Source organism: Moschus berezovskii, chromosome 12, assembly GCF_049115385.1.
Source record: "Moschus berezovskii isolate FMDL1 chromosome 12, NW_MosBer_1.0, whole genome shotgun sequence".
Classification (NCBI taxonomy): Eukaryota; Metazoa; Chordata; class Mammalia; order Artiodactyla; family Moschidae; genus Moschus; species Moschus berezovskii.
The window spans coordinates 87593782-87612417 of record NC_142471.1 but is presented as its reverse complement, the minus strand read 5'-3'; the positions used below and the strand labels follow the sequence as shown (position 1 = coordinate 87612417).

Sequence of the window (18636 nt, the reverse complement as noted above, 5' to 3'; positions counted from 1 at the left end):
GTGTGACCCCTTACAGGATTAAGAAGGAATGTTATCTTTGAAGCAGTTGTCTTGATGGTGCTGGGAGGATGTTGCTCTTCGTGGTTGAGCAGGTATTTCTGCTCCTGGGGGAGGTGTGATGGATGCATGATGCAGATAAACAGTGCAAGTCAGAGGGGAGAGAGAAGGCCGAAGGGCATGGCAGTGCTTTTTATGTTTAAATTTTTCTTGTCTTCCCATAAAATACAAATTTTATTATATACTTCTATCATAATTAATTCATTAATTACAGCTGAACCAGAAATACTTCTAAATTCTAATTTAGTATGTATAATACAGTTAACATGCACATACTGGAGAAAAGCATGGAAACCCTACAATAGCAACTTTCTCAATTTTAATATAAAAATGCACCATGCCTCATTTTTCTCTACTGTGAAAACTGGGTAGTCTTTCAACTATCACTTTTAACTCTTGGGAGGAAGGGTAGAGATTATTTTATGCTGGGCTAATGTAAAAAGAATCCAAGAATTTAAATTTCATTAGAATTATGTGCTTCATATCAGCATTATGAAATTAAAAGCTTTTGGTATATCTTGCACTTTCAGAAAGTTCTCTTTTAGCAGTTAACATAATTGAATTGCATATTAATATCATTTAAATTAAGAGAAAAATCTTAATAGTACCTACATTTTATTATATACCCTACCATCTAAGGCCTAGATGATACTTACTAGTTAATTATGTGGCTTTGGCGTACACTAACAATCTTTTAGGAATTTATTTGCTTTAGATTTGGATGTAGGAAGTGTCTGGTATGTTTTTTAAACTTTATTATGAAAAATTTAAACATTCACAAAGTAGAGAGACTTCTATAATGAGTCCTCACATTCATCTCCTGTCCTCACTAGTTTCATATAATGTCGCTTCTTGTTTTATCTGTACATTCCCCGCCATAACTTGCCTTCCAACCCCCTGTGCTTTGAAGGAAATCCCAGACATCATGTAATTTCATTGAGAAATATTTCAATATGTATCTCTAAAAGAGAATCAAAATATCTATATTGCCAGTGAGTACTAGCTAGCCATGTTGTGGAGAGGAAGTTCAAGAGTGCTTGCTAACTGGCCTGCCGTCACATTGTGTTGTAGTTAATTTGCATTTAGGAAGATCCAGAGTTTATATTACTTGGCTTTTTTATTATTACAATAAGTCTCAAAGGATTTGGAGTGTTGATTTTGTAAATAACGTCTAAGAAAACATGATTACCATCATGAATATGTATGAAGATATGTGACAGTCCTCATCTCAGAGCTAACCCGTGATTTGCTTTGTCAGTTTTTTCAGGCTCCTCACCAGTTCCAAAATTTGTTTCTTTATTTAAATGCTGAGAAACAGCATGTAACACTTAGTTTCAGATGAAATTATAACCGTAAATTTATAATTTTGAAACTTAAAAGTCAGAGAGGAGAGAAGAAATATGTGTATGAGGTTGAAAAATGAGGAAGGGTAGAACAGCCTGGGTTCCAGAGAAATAGCTTCCCCTTTAGTTCACTATCACTTAACCAACCTGCTCTCTTGGTCTTGACTTTTTAATTTCCCTCTGTTCTTGCTTTCCTTTTTGGTTTATATCTTTTTCTTTTCTGAAGTTAGACATTTATCTAACTTTGCCTGTGGCATTTATATTGTTGATTCCTCCTTTATTATGTAGGGATTGTTTATTACATAAGAGTTTGACATAAAACTTTAAAAAAAATATTTTATTTGTTGTGTTTTGTTTTTATATAGATTTTGACAAATATTTAAACTCATGCTATGATCTAGATAGAGCTTTTCTGTGCTCTGTAAATGAATTATATAGTGTGTGAAGCATTATATTTAGACATTTAGGTTCACTTTATGTGCCCTTTTTGAAAAGTTTTGTAATAATTTTTCCTTTTTTGTGTGTTCTCCTTTGCTGCTCCTTTATTGGATGAAACTGATTCTATTCGAATGTGATTCTACAGTTCACAAGATTCCTTTGCAGCTCACCTTTGGAGGTAAGAGGGTACTCATTGACCTTAATATTGCTATTGGTATCTTTTGTGAGGCTTTTATTTGATAATTTAGGAGTGATCATTTTGTCAGGATGTATATTCTTCAATACCATAAATGAGATGAATGCACACTTTGTTTTATAAGACTTCCAGTAGTTACAGAGCTATTTACCGTCACAACAGATCATTGCCCTCATTTTATCAGGTAGAGTGAAATCAGTCCATTTTACATATTTATTTTTTCTTTTATTTATTTATTTATTTTTCGCTGTGCTGGGTCTTCAGTGCCATGCGGGCTTTCTCTAATTGTGGTGAGCAGGGGCTACTCTCTAATTGCGGTGCTCGGGCTTCTGATTGCAGTGGCTTTTCTTGTTGCTGACCACATGCTCCAGGTTGCACAGGCTTCAGTGGTTGCAGCTCGTGGACTCAGAGTTGCCACCCCCAGGCTTTGGAGTACAGGCTTAACAGTTGTGACTCATGGGCTTAGTTGCTCTGCAGCATGTGGGATCTTCTCAGATCAGGGATTGAACCTGTGTCTCCTGCACTGGCAGACAGAGTCTTTGCCACTGAGCCATCAAAGAAGCCCAGATCAATCCATTTTAAGGAGCCTTGTTTTGTCTTCTTCCTCCCATAACGGTCTCACATTGACCTTATCCTCTGTAAACTGCCCTGGTGTTAAAGGGGAGCTGGAAAAGTCTGGGCAGAGGCTGTCACCAAGGAGGTTTCAGTTAGTTTGAGAGAACTTTTTAAAATCCATGAATTAATTAGGGAAGAGCAAAGGACTTACTTGTATTGAGCTTCATTATAGCCCAGGTAGACTTCTAGGTGCCCGACTCACTTTTCTCCTCTGATTCTCATAATGGTTCTGCAATTTAGAACTGAAAATCCAGTGATAAAATTGTGAGATAACGAAAACTCTTAGATAATCAGAGACCCAGATATGGGTGTGAGCTGTGGTTGAAAAGGAATTAATTGGAGAAGATGGTGAGACTTTGAGAAAGGAGTCAGAGAGGGGAAGCAGCGGGGCACGTGGAGGGACACTGGACTCAGTACCAAACCGGGGTTCAGGCCAGGTCTTCACTTACTAGCCACGCAACTCGGGCGGTCACAGCGTCCCTGAGCCTCAGCTTGCTTATCTTTAAGATGCAGATGATGATTTCTGCCTCTCAGACGAGGCGGTGGACATGGGAGCGGTTTATAACGTGCTGTTCCAGTCTAACTGGTATTTTGTGTTCTCCTCTCAGGCTGTGCTTTAGCCTCCCATGATAAGACTCTGTCCCTGCTTTTCACTTGTCCTTCCTTTTGCCTCTGTTGTTTACCTCACTGTGTGTTCCCTTCCCCACCCCCAGCCTCTTCAGATCACATCCTGCTTCAGGCCGAGCCTAGATGCTGTATTGTCTGCGAGGCCCTCTGACTACTCCACATAGAGGCAATTGTTCCCTTCTCTGTTTCCACATTATATTCTCTGATTATTGAAGCTACTGTTCTTCCGTGGTCTGGCCTGCCCTCCTGGTGGCCAGCTTGAATGAGTTCCAGGGGAAGTGGCGCAGACCAGAGGGGTAGTACCATCCAGGTTTGGTTCCATTTTCTATGTCCAGCAACCAGGGAGAAACAAAGCTTGGAAAGATTTTGGTCTTTGAAATGAGAGATCCTTGGGTGACCCATGAGCATGTCATTTCATCTTTCAATTAATCTGAAAAATGGAGATAATAATAATACTTACAGGGTTATTAAATTGAAATGAGACAATGTGTGATAAATGCTAAGTGTAATACCTGTCACATGGAGTTTTAAATGAATTTTGGTGTAAAAGCAATAAAAGTTAAAACTATATGATAAGAAACTTGAAGACAATGTAAACTATATAGTCTACTCTTTAGTTGATAAAGTGCTTTCTAAACATAGAATGAGAAATATCACAAAGGAAAAGATGGAAAAATTAAATTTGATTTTGTAAAAATAAAAAAATCCGTGATTTCGTTCATGAAAACATGCATAGTTAAAAGGCAGTTTGGGAAAGTGTCATAAAACGACTATTGTACTTAATATAAACTTAAAATCAGTTTTTAAGTGTAATGTTGTCTTTTGACCGAGATGTACATCAGGGAAATCTCTAATTCAAAACAGGGTCTAGTCGTGGGGAGAAAAGGGACTAGCAGGAGCTTAGAAGAAGAGATCATGTTGATAATGCTTAAGGCTGGACTCTCATTTAAGCAAGAGCTCAGAGAAGTTGCCAGGAATAGGAGTTTTGAGCAGAAGGCTTTTGGGCTGGATGAATTTACCTACACAGGGAGTAAATGAGGAGGCTGGAGCTTGATGTCTGCCTCACTGGGACAAACTGCCAGTTTGAAGATGTTACTGAACAATAGCAGAGATACTTTAAATAGTCCTTACTAGTAGATTTCTCTCAAATGTAAGCTCGGTGAGAGAGGACCCTGTTTCTCTTGCTTCCTTGTGTTTACGTATATAGTTAAGTACTACTGATACATGGGCTTCCCAGGTGGTGCAGTGGTAAAGAATCCACCTGCCAATGCAAGAGATGCGGGTTTGATCCCTGGGTTAGGAAGATGCCCTGGAGTAGGAAATGGCAACACACTCCAATATTCTTGCCTGGAGAATTCCTTGGACAGAGGAGCCTGGTGGGGCTCCAGTCCATGGGGTCACAAAGAGTTGGACACGACTGAGGATGCACACACTATTGATACATAGGAAGCACTGAATATGTATTTGTTTCAGAAAGGGGGACCCCTTCCAGGGTCCAAAACTGGGCTCTTGTCTAACACTCAGAAATGAATTGTCCGAGGAGACACATGTGCTGACAAAGCAAGAGATTTTATTGGGAAAGGGCACCCGGCTGGAGAGCAGTAGGGTAAGGGAACCCAGGAGAACTGCTCTGCCACATGGCTTGCAGTCTCCAGTTTTACGGTGATGGGATTAGATTCCGGGTTGTCTTTAGCCAATCATTCTGACTCAGAGTCCTTCCTGGTGGTGCACGCCTTGTTCAGTCAAATGGATGCCAGAGAGAAGGATTCTGGGAGGTGGTCAGACATGTGATGTCTCCTTTTGACCTTTCGGAACTCTTCGGGCTGGTGGAGGCTTATTAGTTCCTTGTTGCAAATGGTTACTATGGTGCCTGGCCAGGGTGGACAGTTTCAATCAGTGTGCTTCCCCTAACATATTTGTTGAATGAATGAATGAGGGAAAAAATAAGTAGGCACCGCGAAGGCTGAGAGTAGCAAGCTTTTCCATGTAATCTGACAGAACTCAGGGCTGCCAGAGCACACGCGGGCTAATGTTTATGTCTCAATATGTTTAACAGTCTCTCTTCCCAGCTAGATTGTAGCTACTTAAGATCAAGATCTTTATTTTTATCACCTTTGGATGATCTCAAGTATAAATTGCACTTGGAATGGTACCAACCATACACCTAGATTTGTACAAAAAAAATATTATAAAAATTACATATTATTCTGGTTAAATGCTGGGGAATCTTTATGTAGGAGCTTCAGTCTTTGGTGAAAAGTAGAAAGGAAAGCATCATGATCAAAGTTTAGTGATAGTTTCTGTTCTTTTCTGTCTAATCTGCTTTCTCCATTTAATGATCTGGAGTTATATTTTACCTTGATTAAATTGATCTTTTTTTCTTACTGGACTTATAGACATGGAAGAGGCAAAAGAATCAAAATTGAAGATGACCAATGCGCTTTCTTTTCTTGAAGCATACGGGAAATACTTTAACCTTTTTTTTTTTTGAGAGCATTCTGTTGGTATTTTCTAGCTTGGAATTTCCCAGGGGTCTCCTGATGGCACAGTTAGTAACTACTCCCCCCAAGTCTCCAGCAGTGCTGAGCTTAGGATTCTGTTCCTTTGCTGCAGCGCAGAACCCGAGAGCCAAAGCAAAGCCAAGGCAGAAGAATGTTGAGAATCTCTAAATGTTTAATTTTGCCATTAAGCTTATGCTTTAGCTGGTGAAGGAAAATTGCAAATATGGTTAATCCCCAAATACCTTATTTTGAATAAAACAAAAATAGTTCAGTAGAGGCAGTAAAATACATGAGGTTTGCAGTTGAAAATGAAGGAGACTTTAAATTTCATTCTGTCCGCAAAAACTGCTATGAATGAACCACGTTCCTTTGTTGGAAGTCCTAAACAGTTAACTGCCACATGAATCTAACGAAATTGTCAGGTTATAGTAATCACATCAGTAATTTGATCTGCTGTCATTTGAATGGAGCCATGTGTGGAGAGTCAGTTACTTCCCTCTGTGGGGCTGACCCTTTTACATTCCTGTAAGCTGAAGACTAATAGAGCTCATTAAGCTTTATGGGAAAAGAGCTTTTATCACCTCGTCAAGTCAGGCAGCATATTTCCATTATATTCCTAATTTCGAGTGGCTCTGTAGCTGCTGATGTGCGTTCCCCTGCTAGGTTTACATGGCATCTCTCCCTTACAGACATTTTTATTGACATTTCCTAAGCCTGAATTACATTTGTGTGGCACCACCTACAGATGTCTTCAATTAAATGTAGGTAAATAAAAGGGATTATGTATCAGAGGCTGAGAGATTCTTGAAATTCTCTTCTAAGTCAGACTGCCAGCCAGTCCAGTAGGGTGCAGTCTCGCCATCATTTTGGAGGTAGAGAACTACCAGAAGAGGCATTTGTAAGAAAAGCCACGTGGGAATGTGGGTCGTTTAGGATTCTCTTCAAGAATGTCCTATTCCTTCATTCCAGATAGCTTAAGATCTTCTTTGTTAGCAGCTATCATAATAATTTTTCCAGAAGTTAGCACCTGTAGTATATTGGGGGTACCCTTGGGTTACATTATTCTCACAGAATGTCTAAACAGGAATTATTTCCAGTTTCCTTATGAAGCAAATTGAACCTGTAGAGGTAGTTTAGTTGAGTTCAAGATCCCAGGTACAAGTGACCAAGTGATCCCAGCAACATGTCTTAAGAGTCTTATATTACATGAAGTGATGATAATATTATTTGAAGGAAAACCGTGAAACGTTTGAGATGTGCCCGCGTGTCACTGTTGACATTTTGGGTAAATCTTTTTTCTGGGCACTGTCTTTGTGTGCATTGTGTGATGCTCAGCAACGTCTCTGGCTTCTTCCCTAGAGATGCCAGTAGCACCTTCCCCTGAGTTGAAACAAAACGTCTCCAGACTTTGCTAAGTGTCCCTAGGGAGTAAAATGACTCCCTGTTAAAAACTATTGCCCTAGAATAGTCTTAACAAAAAAAGAATAAAGAGAGTTAATAATCCAATAGTATAGTAGCAATGGTAACACATTTCAGTCTCCCAAAAGGTGGGGAAAAGGATAGGTGAAAAAAAGGACAAGCGAATTGAATAGAAAACAAATAGCAAACAGGTCAACTTAAATCCAACCATAGCAATTACTACACTAAATATTAATGATCTAAACCAAAAGTTTGCTCTATGGAAATGTTTTATATATGTACAATTGAAAACATGTATGCAGCCAGTGGGCCACTGTGCTTTTTAGGAACTGATTTTAAAATTTTTTAAATTTTAGTTAACTTATGAAGCCACATGTGGCCAGTGGCTATCCTATTGGGCAGTACAGGTCTAAACATTCCAATTGAAAGGCAGAAAATCAGACTAGATAAAAGAAGAAAAGTAAAATCCAACTTAAATATGAAAACATAGTAGGTTAAAAGTAAAAGACAAGAGTAAACTGTACCATGTAAATACTAATCATAATGAAAGTGGAGTGGCTGTCTTCATACCTAACAAAATAGACTTCATAGCAGTGGCTCTTAGCAGAGGGAAAACGGACATTTCATAACGATAAAATGGTCAGTTCATCAAATGAGCACAGTAATCCAAAATGTGATATACTTGATAACAGCACCTCAGAATCCGTGAAGCAAAAACTAATAGAACTGAAAAGAGTAGTCGTCAAACCCTTTGCTATAATTGGAGATTAGAACAACTTTCTCAGTAACTGATAAAACAAATAGAAAATTACAAGCAATATAGAATATTTGGGCAAAACTATTAATATACTTCTACTTAGTTGACCTGTTGAATGCTGTACCCAACAGTGACAAAACACATATTTTTTCAAGTATATATAGGGAATATTCTCCAGGACAGATTATATGCTATAACATTCTGCAAATCTCAGTAAATTTAAAGGGATTGAAGTAATCTCTGTTCAAAGTGGAATTAAATTAGAATCAGTAACAAAAAGAACTGTGATAGCTTAGCAATAATAAGGACAAGCAACCTAGTTAAAAAACAGATGAGACCTGATTATATATTTCGCCATGAAGACATATAAATTGCTAATAAGCACATGGAAAGATGCTCGCAATCCATTAGGGAAATGCAGATTAATACCACAATGAGATACCAAGATAAACTCACTGGGATGCCTATAATCAAAAGATGATACCAAGTGTTGGTGAGATGTGGAGAAATTGGAACCCTCAAACATTGCTGATGGCAATGTAAACTGTTTATATGGTGTAAACATTTGCCAGGATAGTATTGTGTATTGAAAAAGATGGATGTTTTCCTTAACATTTAAATATTAACTTCTTGTACCCAATATTAAGTAATGTTAGATATTAACATTTTTTGGTAGTTTGCAAAAACAACATTACAAGTTTTTTTGGAGTTGGGAACTACTTTGTTTCTTACTTGAAACTCTGGTACACTGGGATCCTATGTATGTATTAGGGTGTGTGTGTATGCACATTTTGCTCTGATTGCAAACTGCAGGTAGTGAGGGTCAGGATCTGACTTTGTAGCCTGCGGTGACATTCATTCATTTTGCTGTCAGGAAAATAAAGGACCGTGAGAACCTAACCGTCTCTTCACTCAGCATGTGAAATAGCATTGACCTTGGGATGGCTGTGGCAGGTATCATGATGCTGCCGTTAACCAGAATTCAGAAGAGGGCCTGGCTCTTACCTAAACCCAGTCCTGTGGAAGTGAAGGGAGCTTGCAGATGTAGTAGCGGGGAGGGTGAGGTTGGCAGAAGGTTGAGTTGCTAATCATGAGAAGGGAGTTCAAACAATTTTACCATATAAAGAGGACATATCCAGTGTGATAGCCAGAGAGCTGGCCTGAATTGGAGCTCTGTGGAGATAAGGCTTGAACTGGTGAGTTGGTACAGTGCTTGGGAGGACCAGCTGCTTTGAAATAGCTGAGGCCAGGGCAGACAGGTAACTAAAGAGGGACTGGATCTTCTCAAGAGAGTGGTTGTCAATATGCTGTTTGTTACTGACTAATCAGAAATGGAACGGTGGTCAGTGGTTTGATCCTTGAGTCAAAAGTAGGAGTGAAGACTGCTGCTTTTCTAGTTACCTGAGTTGGGAAACAGTCTTGGAGTTTCCAAGGGCTGAACCCTACACTTAGAATCAGAGGTTGAATAGGTAAGGGCGTGTTGGCCGAGGCAACAGTTAGAATTCTGAAACCAAATCCCCCAAATCATTCGGATTGTAATTGATTGCTGTCCCTTTCAGTTGAGTCTGAGGACTGTTGGGCAGTTCTGTTTGGGGTGGGGCTGCTGACAAAGATCCGATTGAACTGAAGACATCATTCCTTGCCCTCAGTTCTCTGCAGTAATGCTTGAACACCCATGTGGTAGTCAGAACAGTATTCCCCGGGCTTACAGTGGCACTCAGCAGATTTGGGTTGAGTTCAGAAATGAACTTATTCCTAGTTAGTCTCTGAATGTCACATCATAGTTGAATCAGTGGAAGCTGAAACTTTATATTTGTCAGTGAAATTGTATCCACTGGAAGTCTTTGCCCAGAAACTGGTCTCATGTGAAAAAAAATAATTGATTCAGAGAATAAAAGAAAGCACACTAGAATGGAAAACCAAACATCAAATAGAAAAATGCTGTAAGTTTCCTTGTTGCAGATTTTTCTGTATGGGACGTCAATTAGTTTAGGCATCTAAGTTCCTTCAAGAAGTCTTGTTGCCAGGTGAGCCTTCTGTTAGCAAGTAGTGGCATTCATCGTTACTCTGAGCATCTTCAGTGGATTCACAGTTAAAGTCATCTGTGTTGATGATTTTCATTACCTATTAGATGTGCATGGATGCCTCAGAAAATGTTTGCATGGTAAATTCCTGGCGTGGATTAGTTCCCATGGGGATGTCAGTCTTGTTTGATGTTGGCAGTCATTGAGTTCTAAATAAAAATACCTGTTTGAGTTGTCACCATGGGATGTTTTTCTCTTCTGTAAGAAAGATTGGAAAAGCAGGAGTCCCAAATTGAGCTGACATTAAGTAAGTGCTCACACTAGGACAGTCACTCTTGTTTCTAATGTGTTTATTGTAGTGCTCAATAAATACCAACCGACATGTAGAACTGAGAAGTTTGGGATCCTGTTACTGTTCCTTTTGAGCATTTAGATGGTGCCTCATAAATGTCTTTTTGTTTGATGATAAGGGTTGAAAATATAAAGGAAAGTATAAATGTAAGGAAATGTCAAAGTAAACAATATATTCACATCTTAATTTTTATCTATTTGCTCTGCAATAAAAATAAAGAAATAAATTCCTTTTTTACTTCTGTCACATTTATTAAAAACATTTGCTGTAAATCTTTTCTCAGTTTCCTATGTTTAAAGTTCAAATTTTGGTCTTTACAGTGTTCCTAGTTTTAAATTGTAAACGTTAGGGGAAACTTTTTTGCTTTCTTTGAAGCTTTTTAGTTCCTAAGATTTCTGTCATCAAGAAATATATTTCTTGACTCATACTTTGGTTTAGTAAATTGCTGAAGTATCTCCATTCATTATTTTGAACAGAACATGTTAATGTATTTTGATTGTGTTTTAATGTGGTGTACCACATAAGCCGTGTCCACTGAGAAGAACACTGAACTGAAAGTTGGGGATCCCAGGTCCTTCTTAGCGTTCTCCTCAGTTGGCTGTGTGGCCTTGGGCAAGTCTCTTAAGGACCTTGATGCTCACTTTTTCACTTGTAAACTGAGAAAGAATATCTCAGATGATGACGTCCCTCAAAAGTGAGTGAACTTAGCTAGCATTTTAACATGTTTATAGCTTTCTTTCAGGCTTGGGCATTTTAAACCAGGCAAATAAGAGAAACTTTCCCCAAACTACAGCTTGTTATAGTCCTTCAGGTTTGGTCTTTCACTGTCACTGTGCTTTTTTATGCTCTGAAGCAAGTTGACATTTTACGTAGAACAGTTCCACCTGTTGTTTTTATTTCTGTAAAAACGTTCTTGTTACCGTGCATACACAGATGTTATTTCTCTTATTTTCGTTCTTAATATGGTCTCAACTATACACTTTCATTATATTTTTAATAAAGTGATAACTTCCATTTTGTAGAGAGGGCTTGGGATGTAGGAAATTGAGAATTACCTATTTTAGGTGAGCCTTATAACAGACTGAGACAGTGCAGAAATAGAAATGTCACAACTTTCTTACACATCCCTTTTGTGGCAAGGATGAAGATGTTTATTGACGTGACCCAAAGATAGGACCATTCTATAGCAGTTTGCTGTTGTTCAGTCACTTAGTCGTGTCCGACTCTTTGGGACCCCATGGACTGCAGCACGCCAGGCTTCCCTGTCCTTCACCATCCTGGAGCTTGCTCAAACTCACGTCCATTGAGTTGGTGATGCCATTCAACCATCTCATCCTCTGTCATCGCCTTCTCCTCCTGCCTTGATTCTTTCCCAGCATCAGGGTTTTTTCTAATGAGTTGGCTCATGGAATCAGGTGACCGAAGTATTGGCGCTTCATCTTCAGCATCAGTCCTTCTAGTGAATATTCAGGATTGATTTCCTTTAGGATTGGCTGGTTTGATTTCCTTGTAGTCCAAGGGACTCCAAAGAGTTGTCTCCAACACCACAGTTCAGAAACATCAATTCTTTGATGCTCAGCCTTCTTTAAGGTATAACTCTTACATTCTTACACAACTATTGGAAAAACCATAGCTTTGACTAGATGGACCTACGAAGTAAAAGTATATAAACGTAAAATATGCTCATTGATTTAGTGTTTGTTCCTACTTAGAAACTACTGAGGCATCCAAAGGTTATTCGTTAAATTTGTTGGTTTACATTAATCCACATTTTTATATTATATAAGCATCTTAGAAATTAAGCCAGCACAAAACATAAAAAAGTATTGGTTGTTCAATGTTAACAGTCATTAGTTCAGCTCGGTCACTCAGTCGTGTCCGATTCCTTGCGACTCCACGAATCACAGCCCGCCAGGCCTCCCTGTCCATCACCAACTCCCGGAGTTCACTCAGACTCATGTCCATTGAGTCGGTGATGCCATCCAGCCATCTCATTCTCTGTTGTCCCTGTCTCCTCCCACCCCCAATCCCTCCCAGCATCAGAGTCTTTTCCAGTGAGTCAACTCTTCGCATGAGGTGGCCAAAGTATTGGAGTTTCAGCTTTAGCATCCGTCCTTCCAATGAACACCCAGGACTGATCTCCTTTAGAATGGACTGGTTGGATCTCCTTGCAGTCCAAGAGACTCTCAAGAGTCTTCTCCAGCACCACAGCTCAAAAGCATCAATTCTTCACCACTCAGCTTTCTTCACAGTCCAACTCTCACATCCATACATGACCACAGGAAAAGCCATAGCCTTGACTAGATGGACCTGGGTTGGCAAAGTAATGTCTCTGCTTTTTAATATGCTATCTAGGTTGGTCATAACTTTCCTTCCAAGGAGTAAGCGTCTTTTAATTTCCTGGCTGCAGTCAGCATCTGCAATGATTTTGGAGCTCCAAAAGATAAAGTCTGACACTGTTTCCACTGTTTCCCCATCTATTTCCCATGAAGTGATGGGACCAGATGCCATGATCTTAGTTTTCTGAATGTTGAGCTTCAAGCCAACCTTTTCACTCTCCTCTTTCACACTCATCAAGAGGCTTTTTAGTTCCTCTTCACTTTCTGCCATAAGGGTGTTGTCATCTGCATATCTGAGATTATTGATATTTTTCCCAGCAATCTTGATTCCAGCTTGTGCTTCTTCCAGCCCAGCGTTCCTCATGATGTACTCTGCATATAAGTTAAATAAGCAGGGTGACAATATACAACCTTGACGCACTCCTTTTCCTATTTGGAGCCAGTCTGTTGTTGCATGTCCAGTTCTGACTGTTGCTTCCTGACCTGCATACAGGTTTCTCAAGAGGCAGGTCAGGTGGTCTGGCTTCCCTGGTGGCTCAGTTGTCAAGAACCCGCCTGCCAAGCAGGACTTGTGGGTTTGACCCCTGGGTCAGGAAGATCACCTGGAGAAGGCAATGGGGACATGGCAACCCGCTCCAATATTCTTGGCTGGATCCCATGGACAGAGAGCCTGGTGAGGTACCGTCCATGGGGTCACAAAGAGTTGGATATGACAGCACACACGCATGAACGTGAAACATTGATGTTTAATGGACATGAGTTTAAGTGAACTCCAGGAGTTGGTGATGGGCAGGGAGGCCTGGCATGCTGTGATTCATGGGGTCGCAAAGAGTCGGTCACGACTGAGCGACTGAACTGAACTGAATATAATATCAAATCGGAGTAGTTTTAATGTGTGTTAACTGTCAGAATCAGCTAAGAAAAAGGTTAGGTAACTTCAGAATGCAAAATATTTTTTTTTGCTGGTGGAGATTACAAGGAATATTGGTTAACTATTGATAATATTCCCAACTATTTCAAGGCTATAGTTGTCTTTTCAGCAGGGGGGATTTTGCCCAGGGAACAGAAAACTCTTTGAAAGCAGATCTTTTCTAATGGAATGTTCCTTCGTGGGAACTGCATGTCCAGCCGCCACATATTTTCTCAGAACTGGCCCTTAAAATATCTTAATTTCAAATAATTTGGACATTAACTGGAAATAAGGTTGGAGTCTTTTTTCCAGGTAGCCTGTCATTATATCTTATAGTACAGCTGTGAGGTGGGAAGTGTGTTAGTTTTGGTAGCTATCTATAGTGTACTGATTGTCTCTAGAAAATTAGGAGTTGGTTGAATTCAATTTGAAATTGCTTATGCAAAGCTGCGTGATGTATTAACCATGAGTGCTGCTGTTTGCATTTTCCAAGTTAAATTTATTATTTTTCGTTTCTTATTTATAGACTATATTATTTCCAATTTTTAAATTCCATTTTTGGGTCGTTTTAAGAAACTATGTAAATTTTGATGTCATACTGGTTTAGCACACCTTTAAGTTTCTTTGGTTTTTTTTTTTAATTCTATTGAAATATCTCAGTCTCCCAGTTTATCCCTCTCCCAGGTAACCATAAGTTTTTCTACATCTGTGACTCTATTTCTGTTCTGTAAATAAGTTCATTTGAAAAATTTTTAAAAAAATATTCCACATGTAAGTGATATCATGATGCTTATTTTTCTCTGACTTACTTCACTCAGTATGATAGTCTCTAGATCCGTCCAGGTTGCTGCAAAAGAAATTATTTCATTCTTTTATTATGGCTGAGTAATATTCCATTGTGTGTATGTACCACATTTTTATTTTTTAATCCATTTCTCTGTTGATGGACATTAAAGTTGCTTCCATGTCCTGGCTGTTGTAAATAGTGTAGCAGTGAACTTTGGGGTGCACATATCTCTTTAAATCACTGGTTTTCTCTAAGTATATACCCAGAAGTGGGATTGCAGGATCGTATGGTAGCTCTGTTTTTAGTTTTCTTAAGGAACCTCTGTCGGAGAAGGCAATGGCAAGCCACTCCAGTATTCTTGTCTAGAAAATCCCATGGATGGAGGAGCCTGGTAGGCTTCAGTCCATGGGGTCGCTAAGGGTCAGACACGACTGAGCGACTTCACTTTCACTTTTCACTTTCACACATTGGAGAAGGAAATGGCAACCCACTCCAGTGTTCTTGCCTGGATAATCCCAGGGATGGGGGAGCCTGGTGGGCTGCCGTTTATGGGGTCTCACAGAGTCGGACACGACTGAAGCGACTTAGCAGCACCAGCAGCAAGGAACCTCTGTACTGTTCTCTGTAAATGGTTGTACCAGTTTACATTCCTGCCAACAGTGTAGGAGGGTTACCGTCTCTTCACATCCTCTCCAGCATTTATTGTTTGTAGGTTTTTCTTTTTTTGGTAGATTTTTTTTGATGATGGTCGTTCTGACCAATGTGAGGTGATACCTCATTGTAGTTTTGATTTGTATTTCTCAAATAATTAATGATATCGAGCATCTTTTCATGTGCTTTTGGGCCATCTGAATATCTTCATGAGTTTCTGTTCTTAAAATGAATCTGAAGTTTATTTGTAGTGTTTCTTGAACTGTTAACAAAGAACAAAACAGTTGTAGGAATGAGTTATTTTCAAGCAGTGCACTTTTAATCAGGTGCTTACAATGCTTACCTTAGGAAGACTCAGTAAACTGTTGTTTAATAAATTCAGGACATCAGTTGGCCAATCACAGATTTGTATGTGAACAGGAGTGATTGCAGAGTTACTTTTGGATGCTTTGGCAAAGAGGAGAACACAGGTCCTACCCTTGGGTAGCCCCTGAAGACTTCTGCTCTTCCAGTCTTTGAACCCCTGAGTCAGTCCCCCAGTGCTGTTTCTAGTGCATATGGAGTATGACTTCTCATTTGCCTGTTTCTTTAAGTTGTTACAGTGTCTGTTTTAAACATAACTGAGGCACATCGAAGCAGGTGGGTTAGGAGACAGGTGTACTTTATCAGCGTAAATATACATGCATTTTGGGCACCATTTAGCCAGAAGCTTGAATTCGCCCATTAATATTGATGTCGTTTCTACAGAGCACCTTTGGTATTGTACTGCATAGCTCATTAATCACCGAAGCCATACCATCCTCCCCAACATTTAAGTCGTGTTTTTTCTTTTGTATAGGTAGCCGTGAGCTTTATTGTTGTACTTTTCCTGTTATCAGCTAAATTCTTGAAATTGAGGAACTTCTAAAAATAACTTGGCTTATTCCTTCACTTATCTGAAACTGATAAACTTCGGGCATGAGAAAGATAAACTATTTCTTATTGCTAATCACATTACTGAGCTATTTGTAAGGAAATTGAAGATAGGTTCTGTTAGCTTGTATAAGTTTGCTATTCAGTGAGCTACTGATGTAATTTCTTAGAGACAGTCTTGTAGGTTGTGTCATTCAGACCCCTTAAAGCTGAAACAAAAACGTCCTTCAATTTGCTCAGTCTGCAGAGTGTTTGTGCCTTGTCATTTATTTCTCACAGCTACCTTTGAAGGTGTGTAGTAGTATTCCTGTTTTAAAATGCAGAAATGGATACTTTTAAAAGAAGTTATTGTCTTGCTAAGATAAAATAGCCAGAAATTGTGCAGTGAGGGGAGTTAGGGCTCAAATTCAGGTATCTTGATTATGAATCCTGGACTCAATCACTATGGCCTGCTTCCTTTCTGTTTGCAGTTTACAGTTTATAGACTCCTCCACCTACATTTGAAAAGTATGAATGGGGGCGTCCCTGGTGGCTCAGTGGCAAAGAATCTGCTTGCCAATGCAGGAGATGCGGGTTTGGTCCCTGGGTCAAGAAGATCCCCTGGAGGAGGAAATGGCAACCCACTCCAGTATTCTTGGAGAATCCCATGAACAGAGGATCCTGGCGGGCTACAGTCCATGGGGTTGCAAAGAGTTGGACATGACTGAGCACACATGCACCTGCACAAGATTTAAATGTTAAACAGTGCCATTCTTTTAACTAGATTTGTTTTGGTTTTGGAAAATACAGTAATTCTTAAAGTATGTTTAATTAACAGGTATTGGGTTTATTGTTGTTTTAAGTGGATTAACAGGAACATATTTTTGGAACATATTTTGGTCTTTGTATTTAATACAGTAAGTGTATACAGACACGGTTCAGTAAGTATAAGTTCTCTGGGGTCCTCAGTGTTGTCAGTGTAAAGGGGTTTTGAGGCTGAGAAGTTTGAGCGTTGCTGAGTTCATGATGCTGTTTCGTTGAGAACCCCATGAACAGTATCAAAAGGCAAAATGATAGGATAGTGAATGAGGAATACCCTAGGTCGGTAGGTGCCCAGTATGCTACTGGAGATCAGTGGAGAAATAACTCCAGAAAGAATGAAGGGATGGAGCCAAAGCAAAACAAATACCCAGTTGTGGATGTGACCGATGATAGAAGCAAGGTCCGATGCTGTAAAGAGCAATATTGCATAGGAACCTGGAATGTTAGGTCCATGAATCAAGGCAAATTGGAAGTGGTCAAACAGGAGATGGCAAGAGTGAACGTCGACATTCTAGGAATCAGTGAACTAGAATGGACTGGAATGGGTGAATTTAACTCAGATGACCATTATATCTACTACTGTGGGCAGGAATCCCTTAGAAGAAATGGAGTAGCCATCCTGGTCAACAAAAGAGTCCGAAATGCAGTACTTGGATGCAATCTTAAAAATGACAGAGTGATTTCTGTTCGTTTCCAAGGCTAACCATTCAATATTACAGTAATCCAAGTCTATGCCCCAACCAGTAATGCTAAAGAAGCCGAAGTTGAACAGTTCTATGAAGACCTACAAGACCTTTTAGAACTAACACCCAAAAAAGATGTCCTTTTCATTATAGGGGACTGGAATGCAAAAGTAGGAAGTCAAGAAACACCTGGAGTGACAGGCAAATTTGGCCTTGGAGCACAAAATGAAGCAGGGCAAAGGCTAATAGAGTTTTGCCAAGAGAACGCACTGGTCATAGCAAACACCCTCTTCCAACAACACAAGAGAAGACTCTACACATGGACATCACCAGATGGTCAATACCGAAATCAGATTGATTATATTCTTTGCAGCCAAAGATGGAGAAGCTCTATACAGTTAACAAAAACAAGACCAGGAGCTGACTGTGGCTCAGGTCATGAACTGCTTATTGCCAAATTCAGACTGAAATTGAAGAAAGTAGGGAAAACCACTAGACCATTCAGATATGACCTAAATCAAATCCCTTATGATTATACAGTGGAAGTAAGAAATAGATTTAAGGGTCTAGATCTGATAGAGTGCCTGATGAACTCTGGACGGAGGTTCGTGACATTGTACAGGAGACGGGGACCAAGACCATCCCCATGGAAAAGAAATGCAAAAAAGCAAAATGGCTGTCTGAGGAGGCCTTACAAATAGCTGTGAAAAGAAGAGAAGCGAAAAGTAAAGGAGGAAAGGAAAGATATAAGCCTCTGAATGCAGAGTTCCAAATAGCAAGGAGATAATAAGAAAGCCTTCCTCAGCGATCAATGCAAAGAAATAGAGGAAAACAACAGAATAGGAAAAACAAGAGATCTTTTCAAGAAAATTAGAGATATCAAGGGAACATTTCATGCAAAGATGGGCTCGATAAAGGACAGAAATGGTATGGACCTAACAGAAGCAGAAGATATTAAGAAGAGGTGGCAAGAATACACAGAAGAACTGTACAAAGAAGATCTTTATGACGAAGATAATCACGATGGCGTGATCACTCACCTGGAACCAGACATCTTGGAATGTGAAGTCAAGTGGGCCTTAGAGAGCATCACTACAAACAAAGCTAGTGGAGGTGATGGAATTCCAATTGAGCTATTTCAAATCCTAAAAGATGATGCTGTGAAAGTGCTGCACTCAATATGCCAGCAAATTTGGAAAACTCAGCAATGGCCACAGGACTGGA

The 18636-nt window shown here is 39.6% G+C and overlaps 1 protein-coding gene across 11 annotated transcripts in view; it reads left to right on the top strand.

Annotated features, from left to right (window-relative positions):
- The window catches only part of ATE1 (arginyltransferase 1), a 156456-nt gene that overhangs the window by 42473 nt on the left and 95347 nt on the right, over positions 1-18636 (top strand). For all 11 annotated transcript variants that reach the window (XR_016038806.1, XM_088842386.1, XM_055424506.2 and 8 more), the window contains one exon: positions 1984-2016. Coding sequence is in view for 10 of the 11 variants with exons in the window: in XM_088842386.1 (XP_088698512.1) it covers positions 1984-2016 (33 nt within the window). In the remaining variant the exon portion in view is untranslated. The remainder of the gene's footprint in view (positions 1-1983; positions 2017-18636) is intronic.